Here is a 27,486-nt window from a genome sequence, read left to right as displayed (position 1 = left end):
CAAGGCACAAATTCAGAAGTTCAACAGCCTCCCTAGGACCAGCAGACGGAAAAGACACATGGAGAAGTCACATCTGCATACTGATGACACTTTGGTTTGAACCTCTGGGATGGCTTACCCCAGTAGTTAATGTACATGCTGAACAGCATAGAGAATAGACCCCTGAGGAATTCCACAGGCCATTGAACAACAGAAGTCTTCTAGCACCCACATTTTCCAGGAAAAACCAGAGCCACCCCCCTAGGCCCAACTCAAACAAGCCTAGCATACCATATTTTACGGTATCAAAACCCACAGAAAGGTCCAGCAAAACCAACGGTGTTACACTCTCGTAATCCATTTCTCGGCATAAGTTATCTAGCAAGGTGACCAATGCTGTTTCTGTTCCCATGTTCCCAAGCTAGATATGAAGCCAGATTAGAAATGATCCAAATATTCAACACTGCCTGGAGTTAGTTGTCCAGTTACCACTAGCTCCACAAGGATGAAATATTAGAGACTAGGCAATAGTTCTCCCAAGCCAATAAATCTAAATTTCAGGTTCTGAAACTAGTAAGAAGCAGAGTATCAGGTCTTTTAAGAATGTTTCCAGAGCCTCTTTGTGTAGGAACAGAACCTTCACATGTGGGACTGTACAATTCTTCAGAAGAGTCACATTCTCCCCTTTCCATTTGCTCTGCAAGTCCCATAGCAACAGAACACAATTCTAGACGAGTCATATGTATTATTCAATTTGGGAAGACTCAAGCCTTTTTTCCTTTGACTTAGGTGTTCCCAAGACAACTTGAGAATTCACATCCTGTTCAAAGTGTACAGCGGTCTCGTGAAAGTACTGAATTCCAGTGCATTATTTTGAAATCAACATGAAATACACATGACTACCGGTATATCCAGATATTTACACAACAAACATGCAAAGAGGCCGCTGACACCAATGGTGTTTTTTTAGTCCCTATAAATGCTATACAATTGGCCAGAATAATCTTGCAGTTTCACCATTTAATTCAAATTCAATTTTGAGGTGGCTGCCTTGCTTTCCCCTTTGCTTTTAACAAGTTACCAGGAAAAAGCTAACATTAATCTAATATGCACACTTATCATTTTGAGTTTCCACAAATGTCCCCACAAACAGTTGTTTGAATTCTATGCTATGCACACACTTCTCCTGTAAATGTCAAAATGTATTTGACAGCATTCTGTAAAACTAATGAAATGTTGACTACTAGATTATTGTAATTTACTTGGGTTTAGATTAATGTACATTAATCAAATGTGCATTAGATTAATGTACTGTAGTGTAATGCCATCCAATCACAGCCAACTTACTAAGATACTAAGATACAATTTATTATTAGGCACATCCATGATTTTATGGATATCACTACTTCTCAAGGAACAGAGTATTACTTTTTACTATACTTACGGTAGTGCAAATATATGTAAAGACAATTACGCTACAATTTGTTTCAACTAGTGTATTATACTATAATTACTATGGCAATAGTTTTTTCACTCCTAGACAACCAGTTCACAAGTTAATTTGTTATTTAGGAATAAAATGTTGCACAGTATGGCAGTTCTAAATGGTGTGAGGAGCAATAGCAGAATACGGCTAATGCTCTCATATCTGGCTTGCAACTTTTCATAGTTGGCCACTGTGGGAAACAGGATGTATAGGCCTTTCATCTGATTCAGAAGACTTCCTTTTATGTTGAAGTGACAGCTGAAGCAGCATACATGGAAGTTTATTATAATTTGCACATAGGAATGAAAGATTTCTAAGAATTTAAGTAGGAAGAAAAAACTTATTAAGATCCAACGACTGTGTGGGAATGGAATCCTTTTCTGTTTTGCTACTGAGAGGAAGATTTCAGGCATCTTGCATAATAATCTGCCCAAACCTGCAGCACTGTAAAATAGTGATGCTTCTACCTCTGTGTCTTCTTTTGTTTAATACAGCATGCAAACACAAAGGTTAGTCTAATGAAGGCTTCCTCAACCTCGGCCCTCCAGATGTTTTTGGCCTACAACTCCCATGATCCCTAGCTAGTAGGACCAGTGGTCAGGGATGATGGGAATTGTAGTCTCAAAACACCTGGAGGGCCGAGGTTGAGGAAGCCTGCTCTAATGGGTTCATAAGTCAGTCCAGATCTAGAGAGGCAAACCTGTTTAAAAACACATCTTGCTTTGTGGGAAATTATACACCTTATTTTTACTCTCCAAATTTCCAGTTCTTCCATTTCAGATCTCTTCCGTGTGTCTCCCCCCCCACCCCAATTTCCCATCTCCACACCTCCATGACTTCAAAGCTCTCTTCCAAACCAGGAGAAGACCCACATATGCTGTATCTCCCACCCAAGTGCTGCTGCATTACTATGGCATAAAATGCTGCCTTTCTGGATCAGATAAGACACGGATCTAATCTTTGAAACAGAAAAAGCCATTTATAAATTTATTTCTGAGAGTCCTCTTTAAATTACAGTTAATCCAGGGATTGGGAACCCAAAGCCTTCCAAATGTTGGATGCCAACTACCATCAGCATGGCCAACTGTCAAAGTTGGAAGTTGCCATTGAGCAACAACCACAGGTTCCTCTCCTTCGGTCATAAAGTAAATATCTTAAGCTAAAGCAACCTGAAATAACTGCATTAAAATTCTATTGTCACAGTAGCCAACCAGAAGCCTATGAGAAGTCTGCAAATAAGACCTCAGCATAATAGCACGTTCCCCTCCTATGGTTTCAAGCAACTAGGATTCAGAAGCATACTGTCTCCAACCATGGAGGCACAATACAGCAGTTGCGGCTAGTAGCCTTATCCTCATGTATCCTGCCCAATCCTCTTTTAAAGCCATCTATGTTGGAGGCCGCCACTATCTCCCATGGGAATATATTCCATAGTTTAGCTATGTGCTATGCGGCAAATATTTTCCTCCCCCTTTTATGTTTGCAACAGCCCTGTGAGATAACTAAGTTAATACATGTATATAAGCAGCATTTGTCGTCAATAGATTGTGATGGGGGGGGGATGCAAAATGCCCAACCCACATAAAAAGGTAAAAGGTAAAGGACCCCTGGACGTTTAAGTCCAGTCAAAGGTGACTATGGGATGAGGTGCTCATCTCGCTTTCAGGTCAAGGGAGCCGGAATTTGTCCACAGACAACTTTCTGGGTTATGTGGCCAGCATGACTAAACCGTTTCTGGCGCAATGGAACAGCATGAAAGAAGCCAGAGTGCACAGAAACACCATTTACCTTCCCGCTGTAGCAGTACCTATTTTAACTAATTGCACTGGTGTGCTTTCCAACTGCTGGGTTGGCAGAAGCTGGGACAGAGAAACAGGAGCTCATCCCATCACACGGATACAAACTGCTGACCTTCTAATCAGCAAGCCCAAGATGCTCAGTGGTTTAGACCACAGCACCACCTGTGTCCCTCCAATCCACATACAGTGCACCAAGTCCAGGAAATCCTACTGGCATCCCCAGTGATAGCCCAAATGGAATAAGGGGAGAGGAAGATGCAACATACTGGCTTCCTGGTGAATATTCCATATTCTCAGTTTAGGAAGGGGGAACCTAAGAGAATCAAATGAAGTTTTTTCCCCACTGAGAAATGTTTTGGCTACAGCCACAGGTCATCACATATTTTGTCCCAGAAACATTTCCCCTAGCCAGGGATATCTCAGTGGTGTGAAACAGATACCCTGAGCATGCTTTTTGCCAGTTTTCAAAGCCAAAGCTGGGGGTTCCCATAGTTGGCAAGATAAGATGCCTATGCTCCACGAAATTATCTAATCTTCCTTTCAAGTGACCAAAGCTAGTGGCCATTACCACCTCTGATGCGAGCAAATTCCACAGATTAACTATGTGTTCTGTTAAGAAGTACTTTCTTTTGTCTGTTTGGAATTGGCACCAAGTTCTATTAGAGGAAGAAAAACTTCACTATCCACTATACCCACACCAGGCACAATTTCATTCGCTTCTGTCATGCCTCCTCTGACTTGTCTTTCTCTAAACTAAAAAATATATATGCCAGTATATGTGAGCAAGGCACTAAATAGTGTTAGATTAATACAATTTAGACTATTCTAACAGTTTACCTGTCCCACTGCACAATTTGATTATTATTTCTAAGCTATACCAAGAAAACTTCCCATATTTGCTAGGTTTCTTGCAATTTGAAACGTTTACATTTTAACTGGGCGGCAAATAACTAAAAGGTTGTTTATGCAGTCCTTTGGCACATTATTCAATCACAAGGGGCGACCAGGACAATTCTGGTTTGTTCATACAATGTACTCTAGAAACAATGGTAAATTGTGACAAAGTTTTTATTTTTATTTTGTTTGCTTCAGTGTCTACTGTTTCCTGTTTTGAGCAAAAGGTGCTACAGTGTGCACCAAAGAACAAAAGTATATATACATTTGACATCAAAAGCTAGCAAATGTTAGATAAGTTTATGCATATAATCATAGCAAGATAGGTATTTGTACTAGCCATCATAGCTAACTCACCTCGCAGAGGGAAGTCCCCTTTTGTTAAGATCAACTCTTACTTTCTCTCCTACATGCCTATAAATCTCCACAATCGCCAATATTGCAGCATCTCTCACCTGCGAGTATACAGAGCAAGTGTTAGAACATGGCAAGAATAGTTAAAGGTATGACAATGAACACACTATGCTTAATGCCTAATATTCTAGTTTTTGCTCATCAATATTTTGCTTACCTGTCAATAATTCTGAATAAAATGAAGGGAAAGTGTTTAAACAAGACTGCAAGTTTAAGGAGTCAGGTGCATAATTGCCAGGTCTTTTTCAAACACATTAACTGTTTAGTCTGAGGCTACAGAAAGAGTAAACTGTTACAATATGCATGTCAAACTCAGACATCTTTATGAAAGTTAAGCTTCTCTTCGACATAAAACTACACAGAAATATATTATTTTATTTATCTCGCTTGTTGGAAGAAATCAGAGGCAGTGGAAAATAATGAGGTTTAACATCAGAATGACTTATGGGAACTATCGGAAATGAATATGAGAAGCAGTAGAAGTATGAGATGATCAATTCCCCTCTGACCTCAGAGCATGCTGAAGTCTCCCCGAATTTTTTTTTAATTTGGGATAATATTTGGATTGTTTAATTATTGAATAATGTGTATAATTTGGAATATATGATGTGATTTGATTGGAATGTTAAAATGGAAAATTTAATAAATATTATTTAAAAACGAAAGTTAAGCTTCTCTGCTATACTGTGTTGCTCTAAACAATATTGTTCCATACTCAGTCTGCTTTCTTACTGCAAGCATATCTACTTATTCACTGCAAGGTATTCTACAATGCATTTCTTATATTTAATTTCTCTGTGACATACTGTTGCAGCCTGTTAGTTACCATGTTCATTTCTGTCTGATTATTTTTTTAAAAAAACCAAACCTGAAGCCATTTCCTCTTATATGGTCCTCCCCTCCCACCCTCCAACCATGCATCTAGAATTTTAATTATGCATATATTTATTATTAGGGAAGATAGAAAAACCTAGCTACTCTCTTATCTTGCAACCTATGAAGGGTTGCAGGACAGAAAGAATTTGGTAAAGTAAATAACTCATCGCCTATTCTGAAGAATGCCTTACATTTATTTAGGAAAATACCTATTTCTAGAATTCTATACAAGACCACTTAAACCTTTGAATACATAGGAAAAAGCCAAACATATATTTCCTAAGCCAAGAGTTCCATTAAAAAATTGCCTCATTATTCCACAACAGTGGTAAGTTTGTCAAAGACACCTCCTCTAGTTTCATGTGGGAAATGAAAATAAGTTCTGCTTCTTGGTCTAAATTTCTAGGTACAGTATTCTCAAAATTCTAGATCTTTAAGATTCACCAACAATCTCTTTACAATCCTCCCATTATTGACAAATTCATGTAGTAAGCAAACACAGACAGTAGAAAATCAAAATAAATGTTTTTTTGTTTAAAAGATTATAATCCTACCTGGCTATTGGAGTCTCCAGACAAGATACATAAGTGTGGTACCAGTTTGTTGAGAATTAATGATTGTGCACCAAAGCTAGGGAAGGAAAAAATCAGAGCAAGCGTCATTTCTCACCTCACACACAAAATATCAGCCAACACTACCAGAAGACAGCTCCAACTATCCTTACAATCTAAGGACAGTTTAGATGAACTCAAGAGGGAAAGTTGAAAGCAAATTAAGAGTCTGATCATTGCTTTTCATTTTAAGGGTCTTTTTTAAAAAGGACTAATACCTAGAAAAAGAACATGCACCACAGGAAAGGGATGAACATTTATTTCTACAGCCTACTTCAATAAAAATAAAATACATACGTGTTTAATGTTGCAATAAGACACAGACACACTCCTTCTCGTGAACGATAGTTCTTGTGTTTAAAGCCAGCGACAAGACGTTCCCAGACGAACTATTAAAAATAAAAGGTAGGTTAGGTTATTGAATGAAATTGCATACTCCATGACACTAATGTTAATTCTAAATTAACACAACCAAAATTATTATATTCATTGCTTTGGGACAAAAAGTTCAGACCAGGCTCTTTTACACCTACTCCCATTATATTAATATATTATTCCCATATATTAATACTGGTATAAAACAGCATTCAATCAATTAGCTTTCAGAAACTGGAGACAAAATAAGAATAACAACTGAAATATCTAAATCGATGTGTCTCTCATATTAACCTTTCCCTGCTTAAAAATATCTTCCCACTGTGACTTTAATATGCCCCTCCCTCATCCAAATATTTACAACTGAATTTCTTTTATATTTGATTTTTTTTTAAAAAAAATTGCATTAATGTATTTTTAAAGTATTTGTTTTGCACACTTATACTTCTGGTTCTATTTGCCCTCCAATTCCAGTGCTGTTTCTGTTCTTCAGTGAGCTTCTGTGATGATTTCCGTATCTTTCTTCTATTATGAATTTCTTGGGCTACACTCATTTGCTTCCATGCATGTTCTTCTTCCCATGTTTCACTTGCCCTTATTAATTCCTTTCTTGCTTTTATCTTTATAATTCTCAGCCTCCCAGGAGTTCTGCTGTATCACAACTGCCAATGCTGTATACTTCAGACTTACAAGACTAGATTTGCAACGATATTTCAAAGCAAACAGATTCCAACTGCAATTCCCTTCAGCTGCAATGCTGCCATTATAATCTCAGCCGTTCAGCAGGCATTCAGGAGAAAAAGGTTGCCTAGCAACTGCTGCACAGTGAGCAAGAGCACATTTCCCAGACTGCAGCATTTTATGATTTAGACCCTCCCAGTATTCAAGTCATGCTGTAGAATGAGCAAAACAGACAATGTCGCATGTATATATAGACGATAATGCATTAAATTATATATTGCTTTTTTCCTTTAAAAGACTTGGAGAAATATATTAGGGTAAGCTAACTGGGGGGTCAGGACCCACGAGTGGTTCCTGGCTTGATCTGGACTGGGTCTCAACAGAAGTACTACCAACATGCAAATTTATTTAAGAAATGGGTCCCAAATGGATGTCTGGGTTAAAAGTGGGTCTTGGGTCTTAAAAGGTTTAAGATACCTGAACTAGACAATACTGAATATATTTTCCACAATGATTTAAGCAGCTAAAAGTAGTGCTGAACCATTTTTCACATTTCTGCATTAATTCACAAAAAATACCATCCAAAAATTCAGTGTGACTTCAACAGTGTTACGTTGAAGGTAGTAAGTTGATTGCAATAACCCCCTGCCAGCATTTAGCAGGCATTAGATGTTTAATTTAAAGGCTGGTCATTCCTCAGAAGCATTGGCCTGGCACAAGCCCAGCTGGAATTTATGCAAGCACAACACTTGGCAACAAGGAAAAGAATAGTATTTTAGTTCACAATCAAATACTATTTTTTGGAAGGGATCACAGAACTGATTATATATAATATATATTCAAGAAGAATTTCAAAAATGCACACAAGGACAACACAGCAAAATTTGCTTATTAGAAACAAAATTAGCTGCAGCAATTTCATAAATAGCATTTTCCTTAAAACATTTCAAGCATGTTCTCAGAAAATTAGTTGCTATATAGAGAAAACCATAAAAAATAAAATGTCCAGCAAGTTGAACATGAAATAACACTAGAATACTATACAATTTATGTTGCTCTGTACAACTCTCCATGGCATTGTCATGCAGATTGCTTTGCCTTTAGGGTATAACTAGATTCTCAGTCCTGCAGTGCTCGGGGCAGAGGGGGGTGGGAGATGAGCAAGACAAGAATGACAGTGGGGAGGGAAACAAGAAATGGAACTTGAAACTGATTGCTGCAGCTTGTACTGCTACAGGAAAAACAGAAGTGACAAAATGGAGCCTAAACAAAGGGAAGTCTGTAAGACACACACAAACATGTCCTCTACGCCAAAAAAGAGAAAAAGTGTGCCTCGAATGCACCATTGTAATGGACAACAACAGGGGTGGCTAATCCTCCAGCCCAAGGAACAAATTTGCTGTTGACCAGCTCCCCAAGGGGTCCTTCCACTGAAGGTCATGGCCAAAGTGGAAGTGGGTATCATCATGGCCGCTGCCCCCTCCCCCTTGCTCCCACCCACCCTGGCAGACATGCATACAGAAATACAACATGCACATATTCATCTCCATCCAAAGGTCTCCAACAAGTCCAGTACTGCAATTTTTCACCCCATCACAGAGCTGAGAGAAAAGAAACCACTCCTAGTTCTGTGATAGAGAGGGGAGAGGGGGAATGTTAAACATTTTGGCAGGCCTGATTTGACATGCGGGTTCTGCCTCCACAGACAGATCTCCATGTCTGAACATAGTACAAAATGTTGCACGATATGCACCATCTTAGAACAGCGCTCCATGCTGAACCTGAATTACCTGACATATGAAGTCAGGTGATTGATAGGTGGGTTGCCCCTCCCAATTGGCATACTGGCCTGCTTCCAAGTTTAGTATGCTCTGACTAATGTGTAATCAAAGATGTGTAACTGCATCATCATTATCTTAATGCAAGATGAAGACATTCAAAAGAGCGCAGGATTCTTGTAGCTTTGGCGTTTGCGTGAAAGAAAGATTTTAGTAAATACAGCCAGCGTTCGAAACTCCCATTGTTCTAGGTGCGTTTTGCGACAAGGAATTTCATTAGTGAGAGCTGTTTCTGCGCTCTGGGCGCAGTACTGAGCCTAAGATTTCACCTTAAAATTGCAGAGTGGAATGAAAGGAGGACCTTTTTCTGCCTCCCCACTTCCAGCCACTCTCTGAAAACTGGAGAAGAGACCTCCTTAAGAATATTAGGGGGGGCGGGCAGGGGAAGCATAGCTTTGTTTTTTGCAGTCTTCAGATGAGGACTAAACCATATGAAAAATGAATATAAGATTTTAGTTGCAGTTCATTCATTTTCAGCTTTGTATTCTTGCTATGAAAAATTGTGCCTAGACATTCCATTGTTTCTCCCATAACCTAGGTTTAAGGCGCTATTTAACCCCTAGCTTTCATTTCTCAGTTTCTAACACTGGATACAGCTTTTCACATGTGGGTAACAAAAACCACACCAGCTGAGATTTCTCCTGCTACACAAGTATAAAAAGGTAGAGGAATTCTTCCCTTCTTTCTCACAGGTTACCCTATCATAACAGAGCATTTTACAGAACATAAATAGATCTGGAGTACTGTACAAATTTCTGCAAGTATCATACCATTGGCTGAGCTGCCTGCTCCATTAATTTCAATACAAGATTCTGTGCTTGATCTCGAACTTGATCTTTGGCATCTCCCATTCGATCCATCAAAACTATAAGAACTAGAGGACAAAAATCAGAATTAATGATATATATGGAAAGCAAATTCTGAAACTAACAGTAAAAGTGATTCTCAAGTTTTTTAATTCAAGCAGTGCAACAGCTGATCAATTCTCTCTTTCAAGACTCCTGTCATTTTAGAAGCACTGTCATCCAACTTCTCTAACCAGTTATACCTGTACACTTTCAAGAAAGTTAATATTGTAGAGCTATGAAACACTATGAGTCTCCAACAGTGCAAGTAAGTACCAACACCCCAGACTTCTCTGTTCTCCACATTACACTCTGGGAAAGATGATAGCTTCAGGCAACAAGTTGGGATGGACAGAGTCTTCTATATTTGGTCAATGTCATACATTCACCATATTTCAGCTTTAATCTGATTTTTTAAAACAAACAAACAAACAAACAAACAACCCTACAAAAATATAAAGCACACTTTTTTGTATGCATTTTTGAGCATAGTGTGGTATAGCAGTCACTATTGCTGGGCTAGGACCTGGGAGACCAGGGTTCAAATCCTCACTCAGCCATGAAAGTCACCAGGTGACTTTGGGCCAGTCTCCGCTTCTCAGCCTAACCTACCAGACAAGGTTGATGTAGAAATTAGATGTGTAGTGGTAAAACCATGTATGCCACCACCTTGAGCTCCTTGAAGGAAAGGTGGGATATAAATACAATCAATCAATAAATTATAAACTTCAGAGAAATGTCAATTGAAATAACAATTATGTTCTGGTCCAGGAGGTGCAAATTAGATCAGTTTGGTTAAATAGATAGGCTGAATGAAATTCACCTCCATCCCTAGCCACAAGTCATCTCCTGGTACTTAGGAAGTTGTAGCATTCCACCTCATCCAATCCCAAGTTTAGTAAGAAGAGCACTGAAGAAGGCTATACTGCTTTAAGGTTTTTTAAACTGCTTTGAGAGTTGTTGTTTTTATAATCAAGAGGTATATGAATTTTATGAAATAAATAGAAAGTCCCTGTACTATTTTCACACGGAACATTGGGCAAAAGTGTACTAATTACTTCTCTATACAGATCTGTATGTGCCATCAGCTTTCTACATGTCCAGTTTGTAGAAAAGCACAAAATATGGAAGGTAGTCTCTGAACATATAAAATCCAAGACAAGGTTATTGATGTAACAACTCCAAAATCTATTATTACATAGACAACGTCTTCTTACCAGTTTCTATCCCCAAATGCTAGACAATAGCAGGCAGAAATTTCAGTCTTTTGACCCTAATCCATATCCAGGGACTCATCTGCCTAGCCATGCAAGTTCATAAAGACCGCATATTTATTTTCTGATTTTTTTCCAGTAAGAGGAGGAGATTCAGAACCAGAAGGCAGAAGGGGAGCAATGCAGGCCAAAAAGGTAATCAAACACATAGGTTTGACTAGTTAATCAGACTTATGCTCTGAGGAAGCCATTAATTTGTTATTGCTTTTAACCCTTGTGTTGAAATGTCTGGCCCATTGGCAGAAACTTTAAAGTTTCAAGGGTTCTTTAAATGCATTCAGTTAAATTTGCTGTGGATTTTAACAGCTGTAGCTTCAACAGAAAAACAAACAAACCATGGCACAAGGCACCTGATGACCTGAAACAGTTACACAAGTATGAGTTTGAATATATTCACACAATACTTTTCTAACGCTACTTTCTCATGATATATCATGGTTTGGAACCAAAGATGCCACTGCATGACAAACGTATTCACAAATGTCTCTGCTTACTAGTCCTTATTAAAACTGGAGCCTCAGCTAAAAATGATGTCAGGCATGCAAGGAAATCTTACCTGTCTGGCATTCTATACACCCTGGTTCAAATTTAATTTTGAGCACAGAAACTAATAATCTAAACAGGACACAGATCCCATGTGTGCTAATGCAGCTTGTAGTGACACAGCAGCATGTGGACAAGGTCCCAGATGAAGTACGCAGTACATAAGGCTGCACATGATTCCCCTCTCCCATCTTTGCTGGATCTTCATATTGAAGCAGAGATGTAGCAAAACATCTCTTGACTTTTGAGGAGCTCCAGTGAAAGCCGCAGCATGATCAGCTGGGTGGGGTACTTACAATCTTTCTGTGCCCCCCTCCTTATTCAACTCTGAACAAAGACAAGCCTCTGCACTCAGCAGACAGCTGTAATGCTTTTGGGGGGGGAGCTTAATTAACAGTACTGGGAAGGGAGTTATGTGATGAAACTATGTAGTTCCGGAAACACAGTACAAAAAATATGATGGCTGCCTGGCATAGAGCAATCTGATTTTTTTTCCTTTACAGTTTCGCTGGAAACCATGCAACTTCATAAAATGCTTTGCCCAGGTCTATTCATTAGAGATGGTTTTTAAAAATGGTCACAGGTGGCTGATTAAAACATGTGGAGTTGATTAAAACATGGAAGGAGGAAAGAAATGGGAAGACCACACAGCCACTTCAAAAGATAAGCCCATCCCACCTGACCTATGAGAAGAGTTCTTCCACCTCCACCTCACCCCTTGAGATCACCTAATGTCCCGCTGGTGGAACATTTGGCTCAGCCTTAGAACTACCTTCTTAGTAAATATTCAAATACTACTTCTGAAAGCATCTTCATTAAAGATTGTTTGGGGATTGCTTAGTGGTACCTCGAGTTACAAACGCCTCAGGTTACAAACTCCGCTAACCTGGAAGAGTTACCTTGAGTTGAGAACTTTGCCCCAGGATGAGAACGGAAATTGTGTGCCGGCAGCGCAGTGGCAGCAAGAGGCCCCATTAGCAAAAGCACACCTCTAGTTAATAACAGTTTCAGGTTAAGAACAGACCTCCGGAACAAATTAAGTTCGTAACTAAAGGTACCACAGTACACACACTTTGAGCTATGGTAGCAGCGAGGAACCTTTGGTCGGTGGGCCTCATATCTGTGATACCTTTTTTTCACATGGCCCACATCTAACATAATCTGTGGTGGCAGGGTGGGGCAGGGAAAGACCTGGCAGAGGTGGTGTGGATTCAAGCTGTGCCTGCAGACTGACATTTTCCTTCTGTCAGTCTGCAAAGGGAAAATGTCTTGTCAGAGGGTCGTCGTGGCTACACTAGACTAACTCCGCTTGAGTCCAGTTTGTCTTCAAAGACGTTTATTCTGCTAATTATTTACAGTGTAGAGACAGCTTAAAACATGACCTCTCATCCCGAAACAGAATCCGGCAATGGCATACGTCTGTTCCTACACCAGCAAAGTAGTTGGGGCACCCCAAAACGCCTCCCCCTTGACCTGCGTCACTCTCCTTACTTCTTGCGCCGGAAGGAGCAATGCCCTTTCAGTTTCCTCCCTGAGCGGTCGGTGCCCTGGCTCTTCAACATCCCTGAGCCCCTGTCTGCATCTCCCCGCCCCTGAGCTTTCCCATTGTTCCTCACTCTGATTTCTCTCCCCCTCCGAGTCTCTTCCTCCCCCTCTGGCTGCTTCAGAGCCACTGCTGCTCCCTGTGCTTGGCAAGGTGGACGTCAGGATGACGGGGGCTTGCTCCCTGTAGGGAGTCACACTTACATGTCTACTTATGGGTGTGGTTTGAATTCAAACTACATCTGCAAATGGACTTCAAAGGGACTCCTTCTCAGCACCGATCAGCTGATCAGTGTTGAGAATAAACCTCTGAGAAGATGTCAAGTGATTGATAGGTGGACGGTGCAGACAGATCTAGTTAACACACTAGAGTTAATGGGAACTACCGTAGGCACACAAGAGAGTTTATTTTTTAGGACAAATGCACTATTAATTTCCATTACGGTAAAAGCAGTACTGCAAAATTTACTCACAACATCCAATGTGTTTGCTTAGTGCAGTGGTTCTCAGAGGGTGTAGCATGCCACAATAGTGTAGCAAGAGGGGGTGGCAAGTGTGCCGGAAAGATCTGATGGCAATTAAAGAAACATCTAAACAGTATAGTATAGTATTATTAGTATTAGCATTAGTATATATATATATATATATATATATATATATATATATATATATATACTTGTAGAATATGAATAGATATCTTTTCAAATTCAAGCACTGCTGGTTGCTTCTTTTTGATTTTCAATGTATTTCTTATTAATAAAAGTTTCAGTATGGTGCGAGCAAATTTTTATTTTGAAAGTGTGGCCCAGAGAAAAAAGTTTGAAAACCACTGCCTTAGTGGGAATTAAGTCCATATAAATTCTTTTAACATCCTCAGGGATATTCCTTAAGCTCTAAACAAAGCATCAAACAGAAGAACAGAAAAATTCCATTTACACCCTAAGACAAGTTGGACATTCAAAGATTCAAAAGTAGTATTTTATGAGTGAAAAGTTTTAATCCTAGAATAATGAAGCTAAATGGTACTTAATGTCATAACTGATCTTGCATGACCAAAGTCATGCTGTGATTTGATCTGAATAAGATTGGCAGGCTGGAAAGAGAGCTCTTTATAAGTACTAATTAGAATTTCCTCATACGAACACAACATCTATTAAATCAAAACCAGGAAAACACATATGCACACAATAGTGGACTGGAAACTTTTTCAATATCTAGTCACTTGGCAATTTTATGCTAGCAACTGGAATTCTTCCTAGTCAATCCAAGTTTATTAATGCACAACACAGAGGACCTGCCATCTTAAAAGTTGCTAAAACAGTATTACACACATAAATACATCACTCCCTCTAACAGCAAACTTAGGTGATGGGTAACAACAATAAATTTAACCAAAACAAGGCCATTTAGAAACAAAGGGGGTGCATCAGCATGCTCAAGTGAGCCCCAAGATTTGCAGTACAATTTTTTTTAAAAGCCTACAGAAGAAACCTCTGAAAAACCCAACGAGGAATGAGTATGCTCAATAGTAACAAAATGCTGTGTTACTTGGGGGGAAAAATACATAACCAAGGGAGTGGAATGTCCCACTTGAGTGCCCATAGCTAGTAGATAGGAACTGCTGCTGGAAGGCAATGGTAGACTATAAAATTTCCTTTTAAAAGCTCAACAACTTAGACTTCCTAAAAAAAAAAAAAAGCTCAAAAACTTTGGTTGATCACTCACTGCCACTTGTTTTATACTGGGAGTAGATCTCAGTCTCTTGAAAGTTGGACATGCCTGCATTAGTTCATTGAATCACAGCCCTATGAATTTAGATCCAATTTTGCCTGTGGCCAGGATAAACAGGACCATGTGTTTAGAGGACTTTGGGCTTTTTATTTTCAAGAAGTACAGTATGTAGCTTTGGATATAGTAGATATGGGTGCTAACTTTACACTAGGGCTGTGAGATGTTAGGCTTTCAACATTGCGATGTATCACCAGCCAAATATTGCGGTTTGGTGATATACAGTATGTTGAAACAAACTGCATTCGCCCCAGCCGACAAGACAAAGGGTGAAACTGTCACAGCTCTCACTGCATGAACTGAGGCACTTTCACCCCAGCACACAGGCTGGGGCCAATGCAGCTTCCCCCACCTGCTGCTCAGCTGGGGATGAGAGGGCTCCCACCCCCCAACTGAGCGAGCCCTGATGCTTTGCACAGTTAGGAGGGGCAGTTTCACAGAGCCCCCACCCCTCCGCTGGCTCCCTTAACTGTTCAGCTGAGGGGAGTGGAAACCGTGCGTCCCGCAGCCCAGCAGTTTCACAGAGTCCCCACTTCACCGCCAGCGCCGGGCTGAGGGCTCCGTTACCTGCGCGGCTGATGCAAGGGCAGCTGCAGGCTTCTCAGCTGAGCAGCTTAAAGATGCGAAGGGAGAAGCTGTATTGGCGCCTTGCTGGTGCAGCTTGTTTCTTCCTCTGCACTGTATGAGGGCAGACCGTGATGTTGGTTTTACTCAGCAGTATGTCGCTGGTGCAACCGCCACTGTTCCAGAGTCCCTTAGCTAGCAGCGCCCACTGGAGGAAGACTCTTAAGTCCCTCTAGAGGGCGCTGCTAGCAGAGGGACTCAGGTGCGCAGCGGTTTCATACCAGTCCTGGGCGATATATCGCTACGTCGCCCAGGCCTACTATACGCAGAACAGACGGAAGACCAACATCTGAGCAAAGTGTGCAACTTAACCGTGCATTTGGGTACTATAACACAATCCTTTGAATTTAACACAACTGTACAGGTGTTAACATTTGGATGGCTCGAGACATACTAATCTTACCTTTATCATACTAAAGACAACTAACATGGTATGTGTGTATTTTTTACTTTTAAAAACAGAACAAAAGGCATCCTAAGAGAATCACCAAATTGCCTATCTTTAGTTCTTTTACACATAACATTTTAAAGCCACTCACTCACCAGGTCCTATATAGGATCTGAAGCGTCCTGAAAGTCTGTCAACAAAGGCACCCAGAAGATCTAATCCAAGTAATGATACCTGTGAAAATAATGAGAAATCTTAAAAATGCAAGTTTGGGTGATGGCTTACCATCTACTCCAGTCTTCCAGAACCTAGTTTCTCCTCCAGATGTTTGCAACTACAACTCCCATCAGTCCTGACCATTGGCCACAACAGCTGATGGAAGCTGAAGTCCATCACTTTTGGACAACTACAGGTTAAAAAAGCTGATTGAGCCATCTAAGTTAGCATCACATATGTAAACGTTCAGAGTAAGAAATCACAGTAAAAAACTCATTCACACAGTGCCATGACTATGGATGAATGGCAAAAGATTGGACAATATTCTTCTACCTTGGTTCCCCATAGGTTTTTTTTACTAACTTTCATAATCTTTGGTTGCTGCCTTACCTGGTTGGGGCTGATGGAAATTATGGGCCAACACCACCTGGAGACCTAAATTTAAGGAAGAGTAACTTGGGCTCTTTTTGAGAAAGTTTGATCACAGAAATCTATTGTCTCGCCACTGTTTATCATTATTATAGAAAATGCTCTAAGTTAGAACTGCAGGAGCCCAATAGGCCTTTCTCCTGTGATTTATGCCTAGCAGAGACAAATATTTAATCCTTTCTGCATACTACTGTCCATAAGCTAGTGCAGAGCAAGGATAAGCACTGGGGGCAAGGTTGCAAAACCTATATGGAAAAAATGTTTCAAATCTGAAGAAAATCTAAACAGCAAGCCATAAGGTAAACACAATAAGATTGTTTTTTAAATAAATGTAATAGTGGGGTTTCTATTATTCTTTCATTTAACTACCAATGCTTACTAGCAACATTTATACTTAGAAAACATTTTGAGTTGCATAACAGAGGAAAGCTATGAATTGCAAGTACTGTACAGAATAGCAAGTACGGTAGTTTAGGACCAAAAGTGCCTACAAGCAAGGTGTGGTTTTCTTTCTGACTAATCCTAAGGCGACAGCAGAGTAAACAATGAAAATTCAAGCAAGACACCCTTACTTAAAATTCAGTGGCCTATCTAAAGAAATGCAAATTTCACTTGGTTTGAAGACTAAAATTGAAAAAAGGTCTGCAAAGCTATTCTTTAAAAGAGAGCATTTCTCTTGGTAGAGAATTAAAGGCGGGGACTGCTGGGGAAGCCTTGAACAGACATTTAGCACACTAATTCTACCAGCCTCTTAGAGTAAAACTTCATATTTTAAGACTAGAAGCATTTGCTCATCTTTTTTAGTTCAAAACCAAGACTACAGTCATATTAAAAATAAAACAGTCCAGCTACCCCTTATTCCTAGAACTTAACATGATATGTATATCATTTATAGCAAAATTGCTTAAAATATGCTGAATTGCCCAGTCACTCTATGGTTTAACCTCAAATTTAAAGCGTAACACATACATCAGAATGTTCAGGAAGATGAAATATACACAGAAATAAGTCTTCAAAAATCACACACACACACACACACACACACCCCGAATAATTACCCACAAAATTTGTTTTTTCTTTTCATCCATATACAATTCAAAATATACTCAACTCTCAAACCATCTCTGTTATCGACAGAAGGAAAAAAAATACTTATTACCCGCCAGTTGAACTTGTACCATTGGGACTTTAACCTCTTCAGAACAAAACCTCCTGGATCAACTCCCTCCCCATGTGCTTTCCATAGCTACAGAGCTGCACTTGTCCAGAAGAACCCTGTCTGCTAATTTTAAATATAAATATATCTATACATTCTTACATGGTGATACCACACCTGCTAAATGGCTGCAAAGATGTTTCTCCAAAACATCGCTGGGATCACATTGGTCCTAGATCCCACATAGTGGCTGAGAACTGTTCAGTGCTCCCCTGCTATCTCTACATGCAATTAAGTCAGGTATATGTGGGAATGTTGAATTAGGCAGATTCCTATTAGGTATATCACACCCTCCTATCATTGAAGAGTATGTGAAAACAATTTCAGCTAACTATCCACCTTATAAGTTAGTGTTGAGTGAAACAAGGACACAGTAACAGAAGAGGGTAAAAGTAAAGGGGCCCCTGACCATCAGGTCCAGTCGTGTCCGACTCTGGGGTTGCGGCGCTCATCTCGCTCTATAGGCAGAGGGAGCCGGCGTTTGTCCGCAGACAGCTTCCAGGTCATGTGGCCAGCATGACAAAGCTGCTTCTGGCGAACCAGAGCAGCACACGGAAACGCCATTTACCTTCCCGCCGGAGCGGTCCCTATTTATCTACTTGCACTTTGATGTGCTTTCGAACTGCTAGGTTGGCAGGAGAACAGAAGAGGGTAAGCTCATAATTAACCAGCAGAAGGAATGCTTTTGTAGCAGTGAATGAACAGCATATCCAACTCTACTCATTTACAACAAGCTAGATATGCAAGCATGATGTAACTCTAGTGCCTACAACATGCTGCACAATGCTATCAACTGCAGAAATTTTGAGGTGGTGGCCAAAACACTTCTGAAAATTCTAAATAGCTCCATGGCTCCGGAAGTGGCCTGTTGTTACTGGATTACAATCTAAGCAATTATTCCAAAGAATAATGTCACCAGTAAATTAGTTTGGTCACAATTCCATATGACAGTAGCTGAAGAAATAGACGAGAGCAGGGAGGTACTGTATATTCCCAGGAAATCTTCTCAAAAGTCGTACTTATTCCTGAAACAGGGACTGCTGTGACATAGTGATGTAATTTCAATGATTATCTTTGGCCCAGTTAACAACATTGTGAACTGTGAGTGATCTTCAAAACATATCTGCGCTTTCTGGACACCCAGGGCAACTATATGGTAGACAAATAAGTCACCTTATGCCAAAAACCCAGGCTGCATCATGTGTTTATGTTTCCAGCTACCACCCGGAGCAGACCACATGTTCAACTATGAAGGTCACAACTGCATTTGTGCCAAATTCTTCTACAGAAATTCACCTCTGAAGAATTTACAACTGATGTTCTTCTCAAAACTGCAATACCCATGACACAAGGAACTAAATAGATTTGTAAAGGCCGGTTTGGCACCCAGGAAAACCTTACCACAGGACAGGCTCCAAATATAGGGAGGGGGCTTGCTTGTTGGCCTGTACAACTTTCCATGTGGAAAGTTTTTTTATAGTTTAAACCAATTTATTTTCATTCTTCATTTTATTTATTATTATTATTATTATTATTATTATTATTATTATTATTATTATATTATGTTTTCTTGGTTTACAAAGATATGTGCAATGTCTTTCGTAACATTTTTACAAATCAGTTTCATTTGTTGAGACACTGGGAAGAAAAGGGGAAAAGAGGTAGATGGGGTGGGTGGGTGGGGTCGGGTGACGATGTTTCTATTTTACTTAATATATGTGGTTTTTTTTGTCAGCATCGCTTATGCAGGTTTTCTGCTATTCGCTTGTGTTCCTTTGGTGGTGAGAGATGTTGGGGTTGGCCTAGGGTATGGTTGTTCTTTTGTGGTTGGCTGTGGTGGTCTTTGTTTCGTGTGTGAGTGGGGTAGGTGGGTGTTTTGGATCATGTTAGCCATATTGATTTGCATGTTGTTGGTGGATTTTTGTCATTGTCTTGTTGGGCTGTGTATGTGATAAAGGGGAGCCATACTGGGGTGAAGCCGTCTTCTTCTATTTGTTCCCATGTCAGTTTCAGCTTATTGGTTAATTTTACTATTAAGGCTGTTTCCCATACTGTTTGGTATAATTGGTCCATGCTTACTTCTGACAGGTCTCTCGAGTGTCTGGTTATGGTGTTTATGGTTGCTGAGAGAAAGTGGGTTATGAGGTCTTTGTGATACAGGTGGGCATTATTGTCTTGGAAGATGTTTAGCAAGGCCAATTCTGGGGTTATTTCTAATATTTGCTTGGTTATTTTACATATTTCTCTTATGGTTGCTGTCCAGAATAGTTGGATTTTGGGGTGCTCCCACCACATGTGAAAATATGTGCCTGTTGAGGTGCACCCTCTCCAGCATTTTGGTGAGGTTCTTGGACGTATTAGCGCTAGTTTTCTTGGTGTTAGGTACCACCTGTAGGTGAGTTTCAGAGTGAGTTCTTTCCTTTTTGTTGATATGGATTTAAAGGGGGGTTTAAACCACATTCTGGTCCATTGAGTGGGGTTAATCTTGACAATAGGTTCTCTTGGATGCCAGTGACAGGCTTGCCATTGCTTACAGAGAATACACCAACACTATAATTTACTATGAAAAAACAATATCAAAGAACCAAAGAGTGAGGTCCTACAAGAAACCTGAATCTCAGTCTCTTCCCACCATCCCCTGCCCACATCCATTCAGGAAATAGCTATTAAAGAACTATTAAAGAACCTAACTCATTCAGTTGATCATCTTTAATCCAATGTATGCTATCCTCTGCCAACAATCCACTTCTGCTATCTATGCAGGAAAAGTAAATCAGCCTCTAGGCAGAAGATGGAAATGTTCTCTCACTGGTTTCTGGACCTCTGCTTTTGAATTAAAATCACTATTCTTCGACTGAGTGACTCAGATAAATTATAGTTCAGCAAGTTCCTATTTATTTAGGATTTAATTGAGATGTAGGCTCTCTCACACACGCACTCTCTCACGACAGGTGCTAAAATTAACAGATTATAGAATTAATAGACATATTATTTAATTGTCAGTTTTTGTGTTGTACAATCATAATTTTTAATAATTTTATATGCCAATAAAGGTGTTGAATTTAATTGAATTGAAATTGAATAATTTTTAAAAAATCAAACTCTCCATACAAATGCCACCAATTATATATTGTATTTCTTGGTCATTTGACTCCACTGTTGAAATTTTCCCCACTTTTAAGAGGTTTGCATCTATAAGTAAATTTCTGAAACATCCATAATTTCTGTACATCAGAAGAAACAAAATGATATTTGAATATAACAAAAAATGTATGTATCTGATGAAGAGGACTATCAAAGTTTATAGTATGACACAGATTCATTTTTGAAGCTGTCACAGGACACAAGTCGAAACTGCTGCAACAGACTAACATTACAATCCTAAATCCTACTTATTACTATGAGGATTACTCCCAGGTAAATGGAGTTAGCCCCTTGAGAACTGCATGTTTACTTAGAAGTATCACTAGATTAGCTTGCACTGAAGACAGACGGAACATAAAACTGCACTCTGGTATTTTACTACTTTTACATATACTGTACACACACATATACAAAACTACTATGGATTAAGTTTAATTAAATTTCTTTTCAATTCTTAAATTGTGATTTTAAAGCAATTCTTGGAGTAATGATTTATAGTTGTGGAAGTAAGTATTAAAGCTCTGGCTGAAATACTAACACTTGCATTTCTATACATATTAAACTTAACATCTGCCCATCTACAAACATGCTTTTTACATCATCATCATCATCATCATCATCATCATCATGGAAATAGCTAACTATGCATCTAAACAAAACTCAAACCGTTGGGAAATGTGGTATAATCTTAGCTGTTAACTGAAGGAACTGATTCCAGCACTATACTTTCAAAATATTTACGTTGTTTCTCCATTCTTTCCATCTCCATGTATGTGTTTGCTCCTGTATCCTGCCTTCAAGCTTATTTTTCCTTTACCATTAAGATTAATAAAAATAGTAACTGGGAAACAGTCAGTCACTAACTAAAAGCAAGTATGAACACCACCAAGAATCCATCTGTTCCACACACGTGGGTACAGTCACGTGCAGTGTTTTGAAAATCCATGGTACTCACTAACACACAAAAGCATAAACATCTCAATCTCTTTTTGCTATATTGGATTAGGTACTTGCAATATGACTAATGTCTGAATGTACCTTGAAGGCACTACGAATCATTTTTTAAATTAGTATCCAATAATTCATAGCAACTGCGGGCATGCACATGCATAAACATATATATGATATGCACATATTATACACACAGATTCATCTCTGGGGAATTTGAGTAATCAACACATCTGAAACATGGGTTATGGAGCAATACCGCCACCAGATGACAGGACTTTAAATGAGCTATATGGTAGTTAAGTCACTGACTAGCTGCTGAAATGGTCAAGTCCATCACTGGTAGGTAATGAGACAACATTCTCAAGTTTTCTAATGCAATCTCAAAAGTTTTTTTTATTTTAAGCACGTTTTCCACACCTCATCTCTCAATAATTACTATTTTCCTATGTGACAGCCAAAAAGAAAAAAAAAGAAAAAAACCAGCATGGAAAATTCAAAGAGTTGCTACAAATTTCCTTAAAAGTATAATGAAAGACCCTGAGATTAAATTATCACCATAGAGAATAACTCCTATTTACCCTCCAAACTGGACTGTTTCAGCACATTGTTGACTTATCTTAGGCTTTGCTGGCCCTCCACAGAAAGAACTCAATTTGGAAAGTAAACAAAAACCCTTAACAAGGAGCATTATATCCAGCAGTGTGCTGTACTCCTATAACCTACTCCGAAGAAAGCCCAAGTGACTTCTGTCACTGTGGGACACTCCCAGGTACTGTGAGGCAGCACTGCAGCCTAAAATCGGATCAGCATGACAACACACTGCCAAACCCTGCATATTTTTATATGGAAGAAAACTCATTGAATCCAATGATGCATATATATATATATATAACTGGTCTTAATGCATTTCTATTTGGATGCTGTCCTTTCACTCCCGGCCCAGTACATTATTTAATTGGTAAAATAAGAAGGTATTGGAAAAACAAGCATCTCAAACCTATAAGAAACGTTTTAAAATCCAGGAAGAAACTTGATTTTGGCCCACAGAAGGTTCACTGAAAGGGCAAGCCACAAAGAAAACACTTTATGAAAACGAGGGCCACATAAAATACGTTTCCCCGCTGCACAAATAAGCTTACCTTATAATTACTAGAGTTCACCCATCCTGTCAATTCATCAATGACTTTATCGAGGCGTTGCTGATCCTGCTCAAGATCAGTGGAAACGCTGGGATCGTTCAGATACTCCAGAAATTCTTGGCCGACCTGCATCCTGCGGCCCACATCTTTCTGCGGCACCTGATCGCAGAAGTAATCCATTCTGCTATGCTCCATGGTTGGTTGGAAAGGAACTTCACCTGAAAACAAACCCCTGATCCGTATTTATTTACAGCTTATATGTATGTATGTTCGCGAGGAGGAATCTGAACCAGCCCGGAAGGAATTCCCAGGTGCAGTGAAATCCAAGAAAGCTCTCTCTTCACCTCCAGCAGAAAGGGGGGCGCGGTGATACAGTTCCCTTTTCCCAGAAGGGGAAAATAAAACTAGGAAAAGTACCAGTCCTTTGACAAAAAGAGAACATTAAATCATCCCCCCCAAAATGAAGAAGAAGATGATGATGATGATTCAAATAACAGTCTCCAGTGATTGCTGTTCCAACGCAAGATCTGAGGGGAGGAGAAAGTGTTTATTTTGGGGTCGGGGTGGCGATGCCCGCGGTGGTTTCCCCCCTCCGAGGTTCTCGGTTGCGACGTCGGCAGCGGCGCGAAGCAACCTCTTCCCCAAATCCTCCGAGGCCAGGCGAGCAGGGCGGGGAGGCGGCGGGGCACTTTCGGAGAGCATGGGAAGAAGCCAATGAGGTCTCGCTCGCTCCCTCAAGGCCGGCTAGGGAAGCGCCGCAGTTCGCCGCCCAGGCGCCCCTCACCGCAGTGAGGAGGAGCAGCAGCAGGAGGAGGAAGAGTGGCCGCTCCTCAGGACCAAGCCAAGCAGGAAGCGGCCGGAGCTGCCGCCGCCGCGTCGCTGCTGCTGCGGGAAAGGCGGGACTCTCATGCTGCGCGCGGAGGCTAAGGAGGAAGGCGAAGGGGCCCAGCAACCTCGCGCCGCTCTCCTCTCCTCAGGGCGCCGGCGGGGGCTCCGTCCAGTGGAAGTTGCGTCCGCCTCGAGTCGCCGCACGCCGGGGGCGTCGCTTTCGCCGACCAGGCCCCGCCTTTTCCTTCCTCTTTGCCCCGTCCCGCGCGTGCGCACGCGCGTCCCCCCTTCCCTCAGCGACGCTCCGCCCGACGGCGCCGCCGCTTCTCAACCCCGCTCTCCGCGACCATCACCTTCGCGCGCATGTGCAGAAAACCTTCCTCCGCGCCATCTCTCCTTTCCCCTCGCGCCTCAGCGGGCCCGCCCCCTGCTCCGCCCCTCCCAGTGAGAGAGAAAGAGAGGGGCCGCGCGCGCGCATCCCGTGTCTTCCAGCGCCTCTCGAACGAGGCGCCATGCGCATGCGCCCCATGAACCAATCCCCCGTGAGGAGGGTAGGTGGGTTACGGGGAGGAGGCCCTGCTTTCTTCTTTTTATTAGTCGTTCGCTACGGCGCCTGCGCGGCGAGAATCTTTTCCCCGCGCGTATTCAAAGATAACCACCATAACGGTTGCATGAAGGAAGGTTGAAGGGACTCCAAAGCAATCCATCCCAATCTGTTGCTGCCTGACAGGGGCTGGCCCCTGTTTGTCCCGCGAACATGGACACATGAATTTGTAAATCTGTATTTCACGCACCGTTTCAAGCACATGCATTTGGAAAGGCTCCCTATCCTGGCAGAGAGCAAGAGAGATGACTTGAAATACAGTCCAAAACACTTTATCAGTACAGAACATAGCATTTTACATCAAAATAAAGGATAATCCTGTATCATACAGGACAGGTTGCAACCCTAGCTGAGGCAGGCTTATTGAGGATCTGCCCATCAGCCAAGTGCCTAAATGAATAATTTTTCTTTTTATAAATTAGTGTTTTTTATACAAAATTTTTAAAAAATCCTTCCAGTAGCGCTTTAGAGACCAACTAAGTTTGTCATTGGTATGAGCTTTCGTGTGCATGCACACTTCTTCAGATATCACATCTGCATGCACACAAAAGCTCATACCAATGACAAACTTAGTTGGTCTCTAAGGTGCTACTGAAAGGAATTTTTTTTATTTTGTTTAGACTGCGGCAGACCAACACAGCTAACCTACCTGTTTTATTTACAGCCGTGTTGGTCTGAGGGGTTTGTTCCTTGTCCTGCCAGCAGACCTGTATGGAGATTATCTGAGACCCACAGTGGGAGGCTTGTTAAAATTTAGTTATAAACTCAAATTTTAAAAAGCAGCCAGTCCCTGGTGAGGCCTTCCAGCCACCTTAACCCTCCAAGGCCCAGGGCATGGCGTACCCTCCACCCAGGCCAGCTGGCCTGCCACTTTCCCCCTGAAAACCTGCTCTTTCCCTCTGAATCAGAGCAAACATGCATCTGCACAAAACCCAATTGGCATTTGCTCCAGTTTGGTGGCGAAGAGGAGGTTTTCTCTGAGGGAAGCAGGAGGACAAGCAGAAGTGTGGGCGAGCCCTCAATCATGCACCAGGACCCGGGACAATTTAGTGAAAGACATTCTGCCGTGGTTGGTTGTGTGTCAAAGGAGAATACTGGTCCCGATGGTGGGTGTCCATATGTATGATGCCATAGATTTCTATGAAATGGCTTTGACTCGCTTTGCAAGTTTTCCCGGCCCAAGCTTCCATTTTATCAAGTCATAGGCTGCACATGAATGGCAGAGAAGGGTTAGGAAAGGGATGGGTCAAAAGGGACCAGTTTAGGCAGGATCTTGTGTCATAGAAGCACCAAGCCACATCTTCCACAGGTACAGCTTTGCTCCAGAAGAACATGCATTTGCAAACAAGCCCTGAAGAGGCTTCCCTCGCTTTTCTTGTATTCAGACTGAAAGTATACGGTTGAATTTACAATCTGATCCTATGGTTTGGAAGCAGTGGCTGCTAGTCAGCTAGTTGCCCAATTGTACGGTATTTTACATTCACGCTGTAGTTTATGGTATTATTGAAAATCTAATGGGACAGGCTGTGGTTTAGCAAAATAGTGCCAGTGCCAAATGTAATCCATTTGGGAGATCCCCAGTTGTTCAGCTTCACTAGGGATTTCATCCTGTTTTCACTAGGATGAAGACACGTCAAGGTAATTCACATGGGGCAGGCAAGTTTTCATAATAGGAGTAACTAAACAGTGCTGTCCCCCAAAGTCTTGTACACCCAGGTCCTGCTATGCGAACACTCATTATATGAACCTTCAGTTATCCATGCATGAAGGATTCCTGCCCTAACACCACTACACAAATGTCTGATTCAGATATCCAAGCATACAAATCATTGCACACTTGGAAAGATCCTCCAACCGAGTGCAATATCCGGCAGTGTAGTAAGAGAGACATACATTTGGGGATTAACTTTTTGGGGGAATGCTTTGGGATTTGGGGAACAATTTTGGGGAACAATTTTGGGAAATTGTTGGCTTGCTATGCAAAAACTCGGCTTACAAACCATTTATCAGGAACGGATTACATTCGCATAGTGGGACCTGCATATACAGTACTGGGACTGTTTACATTTTTAAAAAAGTGCTCTAGAGATTGAATCAGTAGTCAGGAAGTCAGGTGTGTGGAATACATTATATTGTTGAGGATGATTCAAACCCTAGCAGACTGCAAAGAGTTCTAAAAGTTCACCCCAGACAGGATGAATGTTTCAAACAAAAGAAAGACAAAGGATAATCAGCTTCAGTAAGTGTAAGGTTATACGTATTAAAACAAAATATTTGGTTCATCTGAAATGGATGTCATTTTTTTGGAAAGCTCATTGTAAATGTCAGATTCACGGAATATTTTTTTATTTCTTAAGAAATGTATAAACTGTCCTTTGCAAAAAAAAATGCCACAAAGCAGTTTTGCCACACAAAACAATGTAACTATTGGCTATTTGGGTGATCTTCAGCCAAAGCAGATTGTTTGGAATCCAATAAGCATAAGCCCCATCCTAAATGCATTTGACATAATGTTTATCCATAGACCGTCCACACTATCCTGGACTCTTGAAATATGCAAAGGCCCTTGTTCAGAGAGTGACTATGCCTGTATGGTTAGATTGTAAGTGCTTCCACACATTATGCCGAACTTGTTCAGTGAGCTAGACAGGACCAGTAAATGTATGTTCATTAGCCTGAACATCTTAACTTTTGCTATAAACACATAAACATGGCAAAATAATGTTGCAGGAGAATACATTTTCAGTATTTTTTTAAAAGTTTAAATGCTGTTTCATTTCTGTGCCTTTTCTACCATTTAAAAAAACAGGATTGTGGTATGATTTAAAAACTGTTTGTTGTGGGCAGAATATATAAAATCTTGAGTCAATTTTCGAGCTGACTAGATATTCTGGCAAAGAACATTATTACTACCTTGCTAAGGTATTGGGTTTGACTCTCAACAATATGTATTTCTAACCAGAAAGTCATACTAAACCTGTTTGTTCTGCACACGCCCAAAC

At 40.7% G+C, this 27,486-nt stretch overlaps 1 protein-coding gene across 40 annotated transcripts in view; it reads right to left on the bottom strand.

Moving 5' to 3' along the window:
- Positions 1–24,285, bottom strand: part of CLASP2 (cytoplasmic linker associated protein 2) — a 130,446-nt gene extending 106,161 nt beyond the window's left edge. For 38 of the 40 annotated variants that reach the window (XM_088653614.1, XM_088653621.1, XM_088653620.1 and 35 more), the window contains exons 1-6: positions 23,053–24,285; positions 16,113–16,191; positions 9,724–9,827; positions 6,357–6,448; positions 6,003–6,078; positions 4,516–4,613 (exon numbers count right to left, since the gene is read on the bottom strand). In XM_088653614.1, coding sequence (XP_088509740.1) covers positions 4,516–4,613; positions 6,003–6,078; positions 6,357–6,448; positions 9,724–9,827; positions 16,113–16,191; positions 23,053–23,247 — 644 coding nt within the window. In that variant the 5' untranslated portion in view covers positions 23,248–24,285. Of the gene's footprint in view, positions 1–4,515; positions 4,614–6,002; positions 6,079–6,356; positions 6,449–7,124; positions 7,226–9,723; positions 9,828–16,112; positions 16,192–23,052 lie in introns of those variants that run through there. The other 2 variants (XM_088653647.1, XM_088653648.1) reach the window with 2 other exon arrangements.
- Positions 24,286–27,486: the final 3,201 nt, after the last annotated feature.

Source organism: Zootoca vivipara, chromosome 11 (genome assembly GCF_965207765.1).
Source record: "Zootoca vivipara chromosome 11, rZooViv2.hap1.1, whole genome shotgun sequence".
In the NCBI taxonomy this organism is placed as follows: Eukaryota; Metazoa; Chordata; class Lepidosauria; order Squamata; family Lacertidae; genus Zootoca; species Zootoca vivipara.
Note: the sequence above shows the minus strand (reverse complement) of the source record. Positions and strands in the feature narration are given on the sequence as shown.